Source organism: Diabrotica virgifera, chromosome 3, assembly GCF_917563875.1.
Source record: "Diabrotica virgifera virgifera chromosome 3, PGI_DIABVI_V3a".
In the NCBI taxonomy this organism is placed as follows: Eukaryota; Metazoa; Arthropoda; class Insecta; order Coleoptera; family Chrysomelidae; genus Diabrotica; species Diabrotica virgifera.
The window spans coordinates 43,630,755-43,650,888 of NC_065445.1; the positions used below are offsets into that span (position 1 = coordinate 43,630,755).

Genomic DNA, 20,134 nt, shown 5'->3' on the forward strand with positions numbered 1-20,134 from the left:
CAGACTGCTATTTATCACCAAATGGGCGTTTTAATGAGTGGAACATGTAGACTATTTCAAATGACAGGAATTATGACAGGTGATAAATAGCACTCTGATTTTTGCATAAGAGTTTAATCTCTGTTCGGAGAGTTCAACCTGTTCCACAATTAAAACTGCCCCTGTTCCAGTGTTCCCATATATCAAACTTTATCCGACTAGACACCCTTAAGCTATTAACAAATTTTCAGCTTGCTATTAATCAACTTTTTTTTCATACGCGGGATCCAGACATATCTCGTCTGATATTCCATTTTATGTACAAATTACAATTCTTACAACAAAGTAATAACAAAACAGGAAAGAGTGTTCCCTTTATGTAAATGAGAATATTCAGTTATCATTTAATTTTTACGCTTTAACTTGCTGTTTGTGTTCGAATTTCCTTTTCAACTCTCGCATTTCAGTTGCAAAGCGTATCTTATCAATTAAATGAACGCTTACAACCACCCTTAATTATTATTTTCCAGTGGCGTACCTACAGTCCCTGGCCATATTATTATGACCACCCATGAGTTTTTACAAAAATCAACTATTCCACTATAACTAGGTACGTTTTGTTTAAAATATGATTTTTACATTTAATTTTGTTATGTAATGTTAATGTTATACAATACATTAATTATATTATTATATTTAATAATAAACACCAATAAAACATTTGAAAATATTACATGTTTATATACTTTTAATAATTTGTTGAACTTCTGACCTTAATCAGATGGAAAATATTTGGGAGCTTTTAAAACAAGAAATTTCCGATGAAAAGATCACTAACGAAATTGTTTTGATAAAGGACTAACATATCATTGAAACCACAATGACAAATTGAAGCAAAAAAAAATTTAACTGCATTCAAAATATGCCAAGACGGATACAAGCGCTATTCAAAGTTGAATGTGGCTCAACAAAATATTGAAAAAATAAAAATATGTGATATTTTTAAATGTTTTGTTGGAGTTTATTATTAAATATAATACATTTAATAATAAACAGCAGTAAACCACTTGAAAATATCACATATTTGTATTTTTTAATATTTTGCTGGGTCGCCTCTAACTTTGATTGCCGCTAGTACCTGTCTTGGCATACTTTAAATACAGTTAAATTTTTTTGCTTCAATTTGTCATTATTGTTTCAACGATATATTAGTTCTTTAATCAAAACAATTTCGTTAGTGACCTTTTCATCGGAAATTTCTCGTTTTAAAAGCTCCCAAATATTTTACATCTGATTAAGGTGAGAAGTTCAACAAAATATTAAAAAAATAATATGTAATATTTTCAAATATTTTATTGCTGTTTATTATTAAATATATTATAGTTAATGCTTAACATTAACATTGCATAACAAAATTAAATTTAAAAATCATATTTTAAACAAAACGTACCTAGTAGAATAGTTGATTTTTGTAAAAATTCATAGGTGGTCATAATAATATGGCCAGGGACTGAATGTGCATACAGTAAGTGCCAAAATAAACAGTACTGAAATGAATATTAAAATGTTTCAAATCGAGATCTAAAGATTCAGATTTCCATTTTAGTTCAAAGGGGGACATACTAAATGAAATGAAGTGCTACCCAGTACTCATTTTTTCATGAATACCGTACCAAATTTAGCTACCGGTTATTCCCCGGCATATTTGAACTTTGCTCGTGAGCTACGTACGCGCACAGATGTGCATGAAGACTTATGATCTATTATCGCGAGTGAAACGGTTATTTCCGAGATAAAGCCTTACTTGCGCAGACATAATGACATGATATTAAGTGCGCGAGAAAATAATGAGTTACGCCAAGACACTTCGAAATTGTATGCAGATAAACATTTTCACGAAACCGTTGTGTTTAACAAGGAACAGAGAGTTTTTGTAAAGACTCACATCCTTAGTAAAAGTGATGCAGGACTGTCTTCTAAATTTGCGCCACGTTGCGATGGCCCATACCTTATCCTTAACTAACTTTTTCCTATTTCGTACAAGTTAGCAACTCTAACGCACCCAGGTGTATTGATAAGTACCATGTATCTGCTCTTTATCCTTTTGTTGAAGATGATTCCAATTCGCCTATAACTCCTCTACATGAGTTGCGTAGTAGAGGTCGACCTTCAACCACGTTGCAGAAAGATGTCGCAGATAAAAGGAAAGGGGCCATCCCTAAACGATATTCTAAGTCAACGCAGCAAACTACAGGTTCTAGTGTACCTGCAACCACAACCAGCAACCCCAATAGTACCTCGTTGCCTACGCAGACTGATTGTTCCATACAGAGACCTAGACGTTCCAAGCGCCCTCCTAAGCGCTACCAAGATGCTCATGTATGATGCCCGAGGTCTGTTCCAAGCCCTCGCCAATAATCAGTTATTTTGTTTTGCATCAGCCATACTCTACGTCTGATCCAAAGGGGAAGGATGTAACAAAAATTATAATTGGCAACCCTGCCGCCCACTGACGTAGGAACCTGTCAACGGCTGTTACTTCTCTACATTCGCCCCATTCGTCGGCCAGCCTTCAAAAATGGTAGTTGTTATATAATTTACAGTTTACTTTTATTTGTTCTTTTGGTAATTAATATACTTACCACTCATAGTAATGTGCTACTTTAATTTGTTTCAACCTAGAGTTAGTGTTGCAGTTCCAGTTTTACAGTGCAGTTGAAGATAACAGTACGAGACACCCGAAATAAACCCTTATACTCTTGTACCCTACTACCCCCTTCATCCCTTAAAAAACGAATTTATAACACAATATTAAAACCACTATTAACCTATGGGGCTGATGTCTGCCGATTAACCAAGAAGTACAACCCTAAGAAAGAAGATCTAGAGTAGTACATATAAGAAACGACTACATTAGTCAACTAATGGGAATAGAAAGAACAATCATAGATGACTCCGAAAGACAACAGCTAGTATGGTACGGGCACGTAAGAGGAATGGAGAAAAAGAGAATCCTCAAAAAAAGTGTTAGAATCAACCCCCACAGAAAAATGAAAACTAGGAAGAGCAGCAACTACATGGATGAAGAGCATCTCCAAGGCGATGGAAAAAAATTTAAGATTTAATTATTAGGTATTTAATAAAATACAAAATAATTTCGTACTTAAATCGTTACAAAGAATAGTAACAGTAAGGGCTGATTTGTGTTACTACGGGACGTGGTAACACGTTGAGCATTGGCTAGTTTATCATACAACGGAACGGGGCGACACCGGGGAGTGACGGGGACGTGCGATACCTATTGTTCTACGGCACGTATCGTGCACGCCAGTGCCGGATTTACCACTAGGCCGACTAGGCCGCGGCCTAGGGCCGCAAGCAAAAGGGGGCCGCAGCGTTTAAGAAAAAAACTTTTTATTTAATGTAATTTAATTAATTTAAATTTTTGTATTCTTAATATTTTTATTTTTAAGTACCGTAGCCTATTACTATTACAGTTCATATTATTTTGCTTGTTCTTTTACTTATAATGTCTTTTTAGCTCGGCTTTTTTAGTCTTTTTTTGTCACCTGTACTTTTCCCCATCGAATTAAACAAATGTTATTTAACTTTAGCAATTAACTGCAATCCTAATTTTAGCCCAGTAAATGACCGATTTGGAGTGTAATTTTCAGGGGAAACTCCAAATTGCATGAAAATTTGGATTTAGGTTCTACTTACCCTCCACTTCAAAGTTGAATTTGTGCCGTTGAGGGGTGACAGTCACTCCTTCTCGGGGCTGAAAGAATGCGTGTTTAAAATATGCGGAAATGGATAAATTGACTAATTCTAAGCAACGTTCGTTCTATAGAGTTTTTTGTTTAAGTCAATGCTGTTCGACTTCTTTGCGATTGAAAACGTTTATTTTTTGACAAAAAATCTACGTTTTCAGACATTTTTTCGCAAATAACTCAAAAAGTAAATATTTTATCGAAAAAAATATTCTCAGCAAAAGTGTAGATTATTACAAAAACACCAGCTAAACGCGGGGAAATTTTCATGATTTTTTTTTTACCAAAAAAAGGGGCCAACTTTATTTTGAGCGTAACTCGCTTATTCTTAACGCTAGAAACTTTTGTAAACAGTTAAAATAAAGCTTTTTAAACACCTTTTTAAAATTGTAATGGTTTTTTCCCGAAAAGTGCTTAATTTTTTGGTTATTTCACGATGAAATATTCGATTTGGAATTGGACGAATAAAAACGTATTTTTCATGAGCTACAAATTTGCGTTTGATGAATTTATACACTTCACGACTACACAACTCTTTTCGTTTTTTTCTAAGCTACACTTTTGCTAAAAATAGTTTTTTCGATAAAATATTTACGTTTTGAGTTATTTGCGAAAAACCGTCTGAAACGTAGTTTTTTGTCGAAAATAAAAATTTTCAATCGCAAATAACTCGAAAAGTTTTGACTTACATAAAAAACTCTATACAGTTGAACCCGCTTATTAGAATACCATTTATAGGAATATCCCGCTTAAAGGAATAAAAATTTGAGGTCCCGGAACGTTACTATATATTAGCCACCAATGATCGGTTATTAGAATATAGAAATAGTTTTGCATGGCACGAAGGCTATTCCAATAAGCGGGTTCGACTGTATAATGAAAGTTGCTTATAATCAGTCAATTTATCCATTTCCGGTCTTATCTTAGCTACTGCCTCACAAATTAAAATGGCCATGATGATTTCCAACCTAGGTAGCGGAGATGGCACCTGAAGAAGAAGAAGGTCTTATCTTGAACATATGTTTTTTCACCCCCGAGAAGGGGTTACTGTCACCCCCCAAGTAAAAGCAACCAACGGCACAAATTCAACTTTGAAGTGGAGGGTAAGTAGAACCTAAATCCAAATTTTCATGCAATTCGGAGTTGCCCGTAAAAATTCTACGGCATCGGGTATCGCCGTATTTCCCGTTCATTTACTGGGCTATTTAGGTATAATATAATAATTTTAGCAATATTATTATTTTTACAAATAACTGCTGGTTGCTGACTTTTTGAGTTAGGTATATATTTTCTATAAATTATAGAAATTGTTGTTGAAGCTGTTTTGGAATTTTAGCCAAATTTGTAAACCAAGAATATTCAATTAGTGAATACAACTTTACAGCCTATTTATGTATACTGTATTCAGATAATAGAACATTAGTGGCATTTCTCTTCATTTATGTTATGCTATCGTGAAGTTATCGGGGGCCGCTCGGGGTAATTTGGCCTAGGGCCGCAAAGGTACGGCAATGTCAATACTAACTAAATCATAGAGTGGAAGTAAAGTTAAGAGCCGTGTACTACATATAATTACCTACACATTTCCTCCTCTAACTTAATCAAAATATTCCGCATCTGGTTTAAACTTGATTACCAACTCCATAAGTAATTAATAAAGTTTTCAAAATGTTGCGCCGTGGTCAGCATGTCGCTACGGCATGTCAAACTAAACAAATAAAGCTAGCATTTCCATTCAGCCCTATGTGTCTGACGTTAATGGAGTAGTTACAAAGAACGAACTACGATTAACTTCGTGAGAAGAATTGGGTGAAAATCGGATCACGAGATTTAAGCAGCGTGTGAAGTGCCAACTTTAAGGGACTTTAAGGAACTGCTTTAACTTTTCTCAGTTTTAGATTAGACTATTTTTCCTATTTATTATATTTCAGATTCCAGGAATTATTTCACTAATAGGCCTAGATCCCACGTACCAAAAAAAGTTGATTAATAGCAAGCTTAAAATTTGTTCCCAGCTTAGCAGTGTAAAGTCGGACAAATTTTGATGTATGGGAACACTGGAACAGGGGAAGTTTTAATTGTGGAACAGGTTAAAAATTTGGAACGTCATACTACGAAAACGTTCTATGTATTTTGTCGGACAGAACTTCCAATTGATTGTTACCCTTTCATTAAATTCTCATGCAAAAATCAGACTGGTATTTATCACCAAATGGGCATTATAATGAGTGGAACACGTAGAACATGTCAAATGATAGGAATTAGCAGTGTGATTTTTGCATGAGAGTTTAATGAAAGGGTAACAAATCAATTGGAAGTTTTGTCCGACAAAATACATGGGACGTTTTCGTAGTCTGGCGTTCCAAATGTTTAACCTGTTCCACAATTAAAACTTTCCCTGTTCCACTATTCCCGTACATCGAAGTTTGTCCGACTAAACACCGTTAAGCTATTAACAAATTTTCAGTTTGCTATTAATCAACTTTTTTTTAATACGCGTGATGCAGGCCTGTAAGTACTTATTTTGTGATATAAGGCAGTGGTTTCCAACCTTTCTGTACCTGCGCCCCCCTTTAAAAAAATAAAATTGTTGCGCCTCCTAAATTTTTCTAACAATGTCCTTCACAAATACTCAACTCAATCTTGAAACATCTGCTTTAATGTGCTATCACTGGATAAGTCTATAATCATTTCCTGCTCTCCTGTTCTAAGTCCAAAATCATCATATTTTTCAATCACAAACAGATTTCTAATCCATTCATATTTGGACATGTAAGATGTACCTAATTTTAATAGTGGGAAACATGTCAAAGTTTTTCCACATCTTTCAAACTTATTATCCACAGTTCCAATCTTGTCTTTTTGCGTAACAGCATGAATTTGAGGCCCTTTCATTGATTTATTTAGAGTACTGAGTCTTTGAAAAATATCAACCAAATACGCGTTTTACAAGGAATTTTGTGTCATAAAACAAGTTTGCTTTATCTCTATTATTATCAGTAAGAAATATGGCGATCTCTTATTTTAGCTCAAACACCCTTTGAAGTACTTTGACACGAGAAAGCTAACGTGCCCCACATTAATATAGAAGTGATCTATATTCTGAACCCATGTCATCACACAATTTTGCGAAAAGCCTTCCTCTTAATGGGCTATTTTTGATAAAATTTATCTCATAATACATAACTTCAAATACTGTTAGTACATCTTCACCCACATCTCTTAAAACAAGTGATTTTCTATAAATCATGGAATGCGTCCAAACTGCACGAGGAGCCAGCTACCTTTCGAACTAGTGCCTGTAGATCAGCATTTTTTCCTGCCATAGATGGAGCTCCATCTGTGCATAGTCCAACACAGTTCTCCCAATACCATTTTCATTAAAAAATTATCAGTAGTAATTGCACAAGAGCTCTAAAATTATTGAATTTTTCCCGAGTGACACTTTGACAGTTCTAATTTCATGAGCCGAAGGCGAGTGAAATTATGTCAAAGTGTCTCAAGGGCAAAAATTCTATATTAATTTTAGAGATCGAGTGCAATTTGTTGCGATTATTTCATGAATAAAACTGTTCAAAACCAAAATTTTATTGTAATTTATTTATGTAACTACAAATTAGTACAATTAAACACACAGTTGTTATAAATATTTTACGTTGAAAGTCATCACTTTTACAATTTTTAAAACATTAATTGTCATTAATGTCACTGAATGTATTTTTTCATAGCAACGAAGGACATCTGACGGAATATAATTGACGACGGGAAATTATCAAAAATTATCAATTTAATTTAGATTTTTGTAGCTTTCTCTTGGTCAGAATCTCCTATGAATGAAATAATCAATGATATTAAAATTACTTCACTTGCTGTAGTATTGCCTTCAGTAGGTTCACATAATAACATATGTCTTCTCTAACATCAGTTTCCACAACGATCTTACATGTGTTATCAAGTGTGCCGCCTTAAGAACATCAGTAGCCTCATCTACTTGCAGCGCGAAAGAAAATAGTTTTACTTTTTCTATCAATTAATCGCACAAACATCTTCAGCATCAGATATATCGGGTATTCGTCTTGCCACCGTATTATGTGGAAGTGGAATGATTCTAAGTTGATCAGCATAATATGCTCATATTATGATTCACTGAGCATCGTAGCTATTATGTAATAGCTGCAGGTAGCATTAGATAGCAGATAGCAGGTAGATTAATTTTTTAGACACATATTCGACTTTTTTGGTTTTTATTCGAAAGTAATATTTTGTAAACAGCTGCATGCCCCCCCCCCGCAACAGTTTCGCGCCCCCTAGGGGGGGCGCCCCACAGGTTGGAAACCACTGATATAAGGTGATATGTCTATATCTGATTTTTTCATATATTAAAATAATATATAGTCGATTCGCTAATCTGAGACACAACTGTCTACACTACAATCACAATAAATATGCACTAGAAATAAACAAGCACGAGGAGCACTCCCAAATCATGATTTGGGAGTGCTCCTCGAACATTCAACGTGTCTTGGTTTGTTTACTTCTATATATGTAGTGCATTTTTATTGTGATTGTAGTGTAGACAATAATTGTGTCTCAGATTAGCGAATCGACTATATCCATATTTCATGTTTCTCTTTGAATATCAGTTATAAAAATTGCTGTAATGCATAAAATTGTCGGTTTTTTCGGACATAAGAATATTTACTCCCAAAATCCACAACACATGCCGCCAATTAAGGGAAAAACGTATTAGTTAACACTATTTGGACTCTATCGCACGTATATATTACAGAAAAAATGCAGATCAAGCGGCTAAAGAGGCTTTGTGTTCTAATATTTCAATAGAAAATATTCAACTTGGGGAAGATTTACAACATACAGTCAATCAGATGTGCTCGAGAGCCTGGCAAACCCTCTGGAATAGAACAAGCTCAAAACTTTATGATATTCAGCCCAGAATCCCTTTTACATTCCAACTTCCACCTCGGCAGAGCTCCGATTAGTTCCGTCGCATAACTTCTGCTGGTCGGCTGGTTGAGTTCCTTTCAATTCAGTACAGTGATTGGAACAGATTTCATGATTCTCAGATTATCCTTTCTCTTCTTAATACACTCTCGGTCGCCATCACTCCTTGGTTCCGTCGGAGAGGTGATATGTAGTGGGGTTGCGCTGGTATCGAAGCGCGTGCGGTTCTCTGCTGTTGATCTGCTTAACGCCAGGCTTAAAACATATCATTACATCCCCTTCTCTTTGGAAAACCAAAAAATGTAGCATACATTTTTTCTACCGTTTATCTGCTGTTGATCTGCTTAACGCCAGGCTTAAAGCATATCATTACATCCCCTTCTCTTTGGAAAACAAAAAAATGTAGCATACATTTTTTCTACCGTTTATCCTACACGGCTTAGACTCATCAACGGTGTGGTCTTCATCGGTTCTTGTAAACTGGTCCTGAATGGCTGTCAAAAATATGCTTCCCTCTGTAGATCTTGGGCGTGGTCCCCTCAATCCATTGGGACAGTGTGTCAAGGCTTTTCTACAGCAGTTGGTCAAATACTTCCTGCTGTCTCCATCTTCGACGGCTGAAGCTATTTTCTTATGGCTCCTCCACATCAGCGGTCCGCAACCTTTTTGATATTGCGACCCCAAAATTAAAAAAAGAGTTATGAGCGACTCCAGAAAAAAAATCACTAATAAGTGCAAAGATTGGTTCAGGACGAAATTAAGGTAAACTTCAATTATCCTCCATGTTGTACTTAGCTGTTTTTATTTCGTAAATTATGTTGAAGAGTTTATTTATTTTGGAAAGTAATATTAGAGCAAACTATGCATTTAACATAATATTTATGATGGCATTAAATGAGACAAGCAATTATTTTAACATTTTATTTAAAAAAAAAATAGGTACATATACGTAAGTTTACAAACTAATGTGAACCTTGTGCTTGTACACTTGCAATCAGTATATTAATTCTTGGTGATATATTGTCAGAAAGAGACACCCTCAAATCAGGTTCTACGTTAAGTCTGGAGCGATATTTTGTTTTTATAGCAGTCAATGTGGAGAAAGCTGTCTCGCACAGGTATGTAGATGCGAATGGCAACAATTTCAGCAGAGATGTTTTGTATAACAGTGGATATTCCTTTTCCATCGTTATCCAGAACTTGGATAGATCCGTGGTTTTGAAAATAGATCGAAGACTTTCATCGGACATGAACTATTTATTTATTTATTTATTATTTATACATATGACCTGGCCTCTAGTGACTAATCCAGGTCGTTTTTTCCTGATGGGATTACAGATATTTTTTTTTTTTATATTTTTACATTTTTTACTCAACTATTAAATCTATTTTTACAATAACAATTTGCCATAATCTCTTAATTACGTATAACAAACAAATTTAAATAATTATAAAATACTTTCATCGGACAATAAATCGATCAGCTGCTCCGTTTCTTTTAAGTTCATCTTCACAGTGTTACGATCACAAGTGAATGGATTAATTATCCATTGGTCGCCGTGTGACGTATCTGGGAATCGTATTACCAAGTCTTGCTTAAGGCTTGTAAGAGGCATGATGCTTTTGGTTTTAATTTATTTTTCGAGCCTTATATTGTTTTCTTCAGAAAATTTCTCCAAACATGCAAACATCTCGTAGTTTTCAGCACTGATTTCGTCTATCCACAAACTTATTTTCCTACAAAAAGCTTTTATTTTGTTAGCCAAAATCAATACATTTGTACTCTTCCCTTGCAACGATTGATTTAAATCATTAAGTTTTTCAAAAATGTCCGAAAGATATCCAACTGTTGCCAACCAATTTTCATTCAAGAAATATTCTACTAGCTTTGGTTCCCGTTCAAGTAGAAATATTCTGATTTCATCTTTGAGATTAAATACATGTTGGAGTATTTTTCCTCGCGATAAGCACCTGACCTCCTTATGTAACAGTAGACTTTCGTATTCTGATCCCAATTCGCGACACATTATTTTGAAAAGACGACTGTTCAATGCGCGAGCTTTAATAAAATTTATTATTATCACGACTTGTTCCAACACTTTATTTACATCTGGTTGTAAATGTTTTGCTGCAAGGGCTTCACGGTGAACCATACAGTGAACAAAGCTTACGTGAGGAGGTAAGTAAAGAGAGGTTATATTTTACGCATAAACCTTAATAAAATTCGATAAGTACAGGACCTTGTCGACTTTTTTGACGACCCCATAAAGATCTTTCACGACCCCACATGGGGTCGCGACCCCACGGTTACGGAACGCTGCTCTACATAATCGGCGATTAGAGATGATTAAGCGCGAGCACGATTGTGTAGAGGGCATACTCGACTATAGTTGCCCATGATCGTCTATGATCGCCCATGACTGTAGACGATCCGTGATTTTGCGGTTTTTTGGAGACGCTTCAAAGGGAATCGTCGAGTAATAAATAATAAGTTAATGAGTAATAAGTAATAGTTGGAATTTCTCGTCGGAAAAGATTGTGCTTAGGTTAAAAAAGGTTTAATTATTTGTACTAAAAAGTTGATGCAAGCTTAACTATCCCCCGTACCAAAAAAACTCAATGCGATTGCAAGTCGTATTTTAACTGGTATGGACTTTGTGAAAGTAGTGTCTTGTTTTGCTACTAATGGGGATATTTTTCGTACCAAATACCTAATTGAAATCGCTCGGTGACATAGATACGTAGGTATAAAGTTTTCGAATTCTCCAGAAGGTTTAACCAATAATTCAGCAAGCAGATTCTCCATAATTTCTCTGGAAAAAAGTATATCTAAGTGCAAAGCAGTGACTGAAAAATATGTTTATCGAATTGCGAAGTTTGATGTATCTACACTCATTTGATTTTATCTCGAACAAGAATGTCTTAAAGGTAGTTGTCAAAGACCACTCTTTTTAATGTTGTTCTGAAGCTATTTCCTTGTGGCTTTTTTATAGTCAACTATTTTTAATGGGAATAAGCCACAATTTTACCAAAAAAATGATTTTATTAACGAAAATAATATCATTTCTAAACAAAATTTAAAACCCACAGTATGGTGGAGATATGTAGATGATGTGTTTTCAATATGGCCTCATAGATCAGAATTGTTGGATACATTCCTGAATATTATAAACGATCAAGAAGAGACAATAAAATTTACAATGGAAAAGGAATTCAATAACACTTTACCTTTCCTCGATGTTTTAATCTCAAAGAAGGATACTGGATATGAGACTCAAGTGTATAGAAAACCAAGACACACCAACAGATATCTCAATTACAAATCAAATCATAACATCAACGTTAAAAAGGGAATCATTAAATCCTTATATGATAGAGCCAAAATTACTTGTTCTAACGAAAATTCATTTTTAGAAGAAAAACAATTGTTAACATCTGTTTTATTAAAAAATGATTATCCTTTATCGTTTATAAATAAGGAATTGTCAAGATTGGATCGAATGGAACAGAACAACTAAGAACGGGATCCTACAACATTCACAAGAAATAATACGAGGAAAATATCAATACCATATATAACAGGACTATCCGAGAAACTTAAAACAATTGGAAATAAATTCAACATTTCAACAACATTCAAAACAACAAACACATTGAGATCTATTATATCTAAAACTAAACCTAACAATGAACAAGAGAGAAGAAAGAATTGCATTTATAAAGTACCCTGTGAATGCGAACAATTTTATTTAGGTGAAACATCAAGACCATTAAACGTTAGAATAAGTGAACATCAGTCTTATGTTAAAAATAGAGAATTTGATAGATCTCAAATATGTCAACACGCATGGGATAATGAACATAGAGTTCAGTGGAGAGATTCAAGTATAGTCCTGAAAGAATCAGATAGTAAAAAGAGAAAAATCAAAGAAGCGGCTCTAATTTTGCTAAATGAAACCAATTGTGTCGCAAATTCCTCGGTAGAATGCAGTAGGATGTGATTACCCATACTGAAAGAGGAAGTCAATAGAAAGGAAATACCACGATTAGTAAGTCAATAACATATCGAGTTAGTACAAATTTTATGTTTTTGTATGACTTATTGTATATCTATGTATTATTGATATTATTTATAATTTAAGCATATTAAAGTCAGAATTTGATATTAGTTTTTTGAAAGTAAATTAAATGTAAGACCAAATACTTACGATGTCGGGATAGTATCACGAGGTTTTTTCCTGGTATTCCCTCGTGATTTACTATGGAATCTCTAACGCGAGAATTTTACTGTCATCGTTGCATTTGGTTGTCTTTTTAAAGACAGATCACATGCTATGATTTTTTTGTGACGGATATTCTTGAGTTGGGATTTATTTCATGTAATCGAATGAACTATCTTTTAGTAAAGTCGTCCCAGGAACGCAACTCATAAATATTGGCGATATCATTTTAAAGTCTTCTACTTTAAAATGTATAATATACGTCTGAATTGCCAATATAAATGAGTCAGATTAAATAAATTATTAGAAGAATTTTTTTTACTTAGCAACAACATTTGAGGAGCTAATTTTCATAACCCCACATGTCCACATTGGCTATTTTTTCAGGAAAGTAAAAAAACCGATTCACCTATATTATTTCACCACAACATATTTATGTAATATAATTATAATTCAGTATTGGTTTATGAGCTAAGAAAACTACTTACTTGTGTAGAAAGTGATATAACAAATTAAAAATTTGATATAAAAGTTGTTAGATGGGGGGTTATGCATGAAACACATGTCACATGTGGGGTTATGAACATAACAGGTTTGGATATGTGGTGTTTTGAACAAATCAATTTACTATACTTTAGCATAACGGGACCTCCGACGTTGAAAGTTTTTTGTTATTATGAACCTACCAACTAATTGGTCCTGAAAAATTTTTCGGGTCTCGAATAAAGAGTCTTCCGAAATGCACGGGCATCACTAGGCCGAACTACACAACATTTAAAAGCTTTACCTTTATGTAAGCAACCTATATATGAACACACAACCACCAGCAGGAGCAGCGTATCTCTTTTCCTTAAGAAGCTGACGCTTTGGAACTGTATTTTGTCTTTTTCGTGATTCAGAACTTGCTCTTCCAATTAATACTAATTCACTATCTAAATTACCTTCATTTAAACTCATAATTTTACTCAATTAAGCACAAACCAACATTAACCTTCCTCTGAAACTAACCTAAGATTGTGTACTATCAACAATAACAATCAAATCAAAACCATGTATTTAAGTCACGTGATTGGAATACTTACTTCTCTATGGATGAATAGAAAATGTGGGGTTTTGCTATAACCGTCACATATCAGATGTGGGGTTTTGCTTTAAACTTCTTCTTCTTCAGGTGCCATCTCCGCTACGGAGGTTGGCAATCATCATAGCTATTTTAATTTTTGAGGCAGTAGCTCTAAATAGTTGTTTCGAGCTGCATCCAAACCACTCCCTCAGGTTCTTCAACCATGAAATTCGTCTTCTTCCGATGCTTCTTCTGCCATCTATCTTTCCCTGCATTATGAGTCGTAGGATACCATACTTCTCGCCCCGCATCACATGTCCGAGATACTGTAGCTTCTTTTCTTTAATTGTAAGTTCAACTTCCTTTTCTTTACCTATTCTTCTCAGTACTTCATTGTTTGTAACTCTATCTACCCAGGAAACCCTCATAATTTTTCTATAGGTCCACATTTCAAAGGCGTTAAGTCGTCTCATTGTCTCTACATTTAACGTCCATGATTCCACTCCATAGTATAGAACACTGTAGACGTAACATTTTGTTAGGCGTTAGGCGTTGTTGCTTTAAACACCTACTTTTAAATTAATATTACAACTGGAAATATGGGTTTTTGATCAGCAATAAACATGACAGGCAATGCGTTTTAAAATAAGGAATTAGAAACATCTCTCCTCCAAAAAAAAAATTTTGGACATGTGGGGTTATGAAAATTAGCTCCTCATTTTTGTTTATTTTAGTATTTTGTATTTTGACAACGAAACCCGATTTGGGCTTCGAGACGTTAATAAAATCATTTTTTTGGTAAAATTGTGGCTTATTCCCATTAAAAATAGTTGACCACTCTTCTTTTCCTCCATTTTTTTACAACTTTTCGTTGGGCCATATTGACATAATGGTTGTATACAGCTATTAAATAAATTGTTGCAGTAGCAACACATTACACGTCCATCTTGATGGTTGTCGTTCAACATGCTACGGTTGATTATGTGGACACTTGCGCGATGATTGTGCCGATCATAGACAATCACATGATCAGCCATCATTGGCGATAATGAAGAGCAGGCATTAGACAAACATCATTTTCTTACACGGTGTGGTCCCATCAGCGGTGTGTGTGTGTGTGGCTTTTCCTAATCTGGTTCGGTTCGGATCATTCTGGGTTCGGTTCATTTTCGGTTCCTTTGTAATCTAAAAAAAGAAACTCAAGTTTCTTTGGACGGGTTATATAGGTATATACACGCCGTGCATGTTGTGGAACGTTACTGAGTGTGTCTTTGCTTGTCGTCAATTTGTGACATTTATTTGTAAGTATAATTTTTTACTTTTGCTCGGGTAACTACCCGTTACTAATTGGTAACTGTCATTTTGCTCGAGCGCCAGTTTGTGACGGATAGGTCTTTCAGGACAACAGACTCAGTAAAACACAGGTTAAAAATAAAATAAATGTATAAAATAAATTGTATTTAATATTATCAAAAGCATAATAACAATGTCAGTAAAATACAGGAAACAATCAGGCTATATGTAATCAATGTATATACATAATTACACACAGACTCGTAGCCCATTACACTTCAATCCAATGTAATCACAATCAAATATCGACACCCAGCTCCGGGTCGGAGATGGCAGGTAACGCTCACTGCGGTTACAGTTCAGACGAAACACCTCTTCACTACAGAGCACTTCCACCTCGACAGAGTTCCAATTCATTCCATCGCATAACTTGCTGGCAGCCGCTGGTTGAGTTCCTTTCAATTCAGTACATTGATTGGAACTAATTTCATGATTCTCCTTATATGTATCGGTTTTAGAACGTCTTTCGACGTTGTCCGATGCCTAACTTCCACGTCCTTTTATCATCCCATTGGCCATCTCTAAGATACCTTGTACTCATTGCTTTGGTTACCCCTTCTTTCCATGTCTTTTTGGGTCTTCCTCGTTATTTGCGGTTGGTGGTACCCACTGCATAATCTTTTTGGGCAATATTGGGTCTTCCATTCTTTGAACATGACCATACCAAATCAACTGTTTCCTCTCAATGTCTATTGTTAAGTAACCATCTATTCCAATTCGTCGTCTTACTTCCTCATTTCGAACTCTTTCCCTACGGGATATACCTAACGATCTTCTAAACACATTCATTTCTACAGCTTCTAATTTTTTCCTGTTGTTCTCGGTTATTCTCCAAGTTTCTGCTCCGTAAAGTAGGCTGCTTTTAATAAGTGTTTCATAGATATTGTTTTTCGCTGTATTCCTATTTCGGAGCTCCAAAGTATTCCATTTAGGCAGCCAATTGTTCTTCTAGCTTGTGTTACCCTTTTCTTTATTTCCTCGTCGTCTTTTCCCGTTTTATCGAAGATTACTCCCAGGTACGTGTATTTACTACAGGATGTAATTTCTTCATTATCCTCTAGTTCGATATTGGATAACTCAGCTCCTATGGGTAGTTATTTAGTTTTTTCCACATTAATTTCCAAGCCCCACTGTTCATATTCCTCCTTTAGTTTTCTTGCCATATACTGTAGATCGTCTTTATCATTAGCTATTATGATTTGGTCATCACCAAATTGTAAGGTATATAAACAAACCTCTCCGAGGTCTATACGCATATCGTTGCATTTACGTTTCCACTGATTTAGTGCTTTTGCAACATATATCTTGAACAAAGTTAATGAAATACAGCAGCCCTGGCGCAGACCCTTGTTAACGATAAACTTTTTAGATAGTGTGTTGCCAATTTTTACTTGTGATGTAGAATTTTCATATAGATTTTTTAAAACTTTAATAAGAGTGTAGCTGATGTTAGTTTCTTGTAGTGATTTCCACAATTTAGTCCCAGGAATGCTGTCAAGGAGGTCAACAAACATGAGATAGGTCTCTTGATTGGTTGCTGATTTTTTTTTCAATTGTTTGTTTTAGGCAGACATTATCTGTGCAAGTCCTTCCAGCGCGGAAACCAGCCTGTTCTTCTTCTTCTTGTTCCCTATACTCCATCTTCTAAGAATGCGCCCGTACACCCGGCTTAGTGTATTAGTTACCGATATTCCTCTGTAATTTGAGCAATCCAACTTATTTCCTTTTTTATAAATGGAAGAAATATAAGCGACTTTCCATAAACTGGGTGGTGTGACACCGTTTATAAATTTGTTCATACACCAAGTAAGTGCTTGAAAGAGTTTATCTGTGCCACAATTTATTAATTCGGTAGGAATATTTTCTGGCCCTGGAGCTCTACCATTTTTTAGTTCATTTACAGCTTTCTTCACCATATCAACTCCCACCACTATCTCTTCGCCTTCAACGAATACTTCTGTTGGTGATTGTGTGGTATATCCGGCTCTACTTTCTGTTAGCAAACTCTCGTAGTATTCTTTCCATTTTTTTGTTGGTATTAACTGAATAGAAGTAGTATTTCTTTCTGTGTTCTTTATTTTGTTTAAAAATTTCCATGTCTCTGAACACTTCCTTCCGCCTATGTAAGTGTTGATCTCTTGGCATTTTCTTTTTTTGCTGCTGTTACTGCTCTTCTTGTTGTTCTTCGTAGGTTCAAATATTTGTCTTTGTCTACTTATGTTTAGTACTTAGCTACCGTGCGTACGCTTTCTTTTTCTCCATTATTAGGTTTTTTATGTCTTCGGTCCACCATAGCTTTTTACTGTAGCGTTCGGATTTTAAACCTAGCGCTTCTTTTGCGGCTGTTTGCATACTGTCTATAATATTTTTATACACTTCTTCCACGGATACATTTTGGATTATATCTTCTAATTTTTCATTTAATCGTTGATATGGTGTTCTCGTACTGTCATGTTCTGTCCAGGTTGTAATTTGTTGTGTTAAAAATTTCTGTAGCTTCAGGTGGTTCTCCTGTTTTCTTGGATCTAAACGGAAAAACTATTTCGGACTTTACCATAAAGTGATCCGAATCACATGATACTCCTCTAAATACTCTTGTATCCATTGTAATGTTGTATTTTGTTTTGTAATCACGTAATCTATGATCGATTTTAAATTTCTGGTTACCTGAATCCATGTATATTTGTGTATCTCCTTGTGTTTAAAAAACGCGTTTGTTATTTTTAGCTGATGGTTTTCGCATATTTGAATTAATTTTTCACCATTGTCATTTTGGCTTATTTCTCCATGTGGACCTACCACTTTATTGTTTACCTTCTGTCCGACTCTACTATTCAGATTTCCTGCTATGATCACTTCCCTAGTACTTACTTCCAATTTTAGTAATTTCGTCATTGATTTTCTCAAAGAATTCGTCTTTAACAGCATAAGGCTGATCATCAGAGACTGCATATATACCAAGAATAGTGACAGGTTTTTGGTTAATTTCCATGTTGATTCTTATTATATTTTCATCTACGGCTTCAAAATCTGTTATTTTGCGTTGATGTTTTTTATGTATCATTACGGATACACCTCTTTTTGCTCGCTGATGTTTCTCAACCCCACGATATATATGTACATAGTTTTTCAATATCTCTGTACCACATCCTTTCTTCTTTGTTTCAGTCAATATAACTGTGTCCATGTTCAATTTGGTAATTTCTTGGATGACTTCTTCCACCTTTCCGCTAATGCTCTATACATTCAAAGTGCCATGTTCATTGTCCATTGTCGTAGCTGTTGTCGTTGTCTGTTTAATCCATCCGAAGCTCCGAGGCAACTTCTAGGCTTTTCGGTAAATGATTCTCCTTTCTCTTCTTAAATACACTCTCGGTCGCCATCACTCCTTGGTTCCGTCGGAGAGGTGGTATGTAGTGGGGTTGCGCTGGTATCGAAGCGCGTGCGGTTCTCTGCTGTTGATCTGCTTAACCAGGCTGAAGGCATATCGTTACATGATAGTACTAATTTGTTATCTATTTAAATGAATGATTATGATTACCTGATTAAAGTATTGATTTATATCTTGACTATTATTTTTTGTTGCAGCAATTTGTATGGAACGAGTTCTGTGAAGACTACATTCCCACAGAAAGAAAGCACACGTACTACCCATCAGTAATAACCAATGAGCGCCTCTACGAGATTAAAATTTCAGACCTGCCAGTCATCCCGTACTTCCCGGTGAACTCCTACTACGAGTGGGCCAACTACCGGTACTACGGACTCCGAAGTGCCACAGCGTACATCCTGGTCTTCGACCTTTCTAATATAGACACTTTTCAATACGTTAGAACACTTAGGGAACAAATATGTGAATCCAGGAATATGCAGAACGTTCCTTTGTTAGTTGTTGGCAATAAGCAAGATCTAATAGTACCTGAGGAGGGTGCGAGTAATAGTTCGAAACCTGCCATAACGAATAGTAGCGATGAGAAACGTAGGGATATAGTAAATTTAGTGAAAAAGCATTGGAAATCCGGGTATATTGAATGTAGCGCCAAATATAATTGGAAAGTTGTAGCTGTTTTTAAGGAATTGATCAATATGATCGATACGTTGAGTAGTAGGGATCAGAGTCCGATGTTAGATAATATTCAGGAAGCTTTAGATAGAAATAAGTGTATTGTTATTTGATTCGTTTTAAAGATATTATCTTTTTTATATGAACGTTTGGTATTTATTGCAAAATGGTGAATTTTTTATACAGTCTCTAGGTTTAGTCCTGTCGCCAGGGGGGGTACAACGGCCTCGTTAATTCAGATGGACTTAACCAAGTTTTTTTTATGTATTTTGACCCGTAGAACACGAATTTTTTGGGTAACAGTTGATCCGGATGTCGATAAGATTGTTATAGACCAAGAACTTGAGGAATCAAATAACAGCGATTTTTGGCAAAACAATACAATATTTTGTATTTTTTGGGTCATTTTAAGCAAAAAATATTTCTACAAGTTTTTTAGTAGGATGCACAGTTTTCGAGATAAACGCGGTTGAACTTTCAAAAAATCGAAAAACTGCAATTTTTAAACCCGAATAACTTTTGATTAAAAAATAAAATAGCAATTCTGCTTAGCGCCTTTGAAAGTTCAAGTCATATTATGTCGGTTTTGATTATTTGCATTGCTAAAAATTTATTGTGTTATTGTTAAACAAAGCTACAAACAACTAGTGCGTGAGTGATGTTTCTATGATTTCTCATTTAAAATCGAACGAATAGGTAGAATAGGTACTAGTGCAATCAAGAC

General features: G+C 35.1%; 1 protein-coding gene across 1 annotated transcript in view; it reads left to right on the forward strand.

Moving 5' to 3' along the window:
* Positions 1–19,755, forward strand: part of LOC114327909 (ras-like protein family member 10B) — a 549,551-nt gene extending 529,796 nt beyond the window's left edge. Inside the window, exon 4 of the mRNA XM_050647439.1 lies at positions 18,936–19,755. Within this exon, the coding sequence (XP_050503396.1) occupies positions 18,936–19,523 (588 nt within the window). The 3' untranslated portion in view covers positions 19,524–19,755. The remainder of the gene's footprint in view (positions 1–18,935) is intronic.
* Positions 19,756–20,134: the final 379 nt, after the last annotated feature.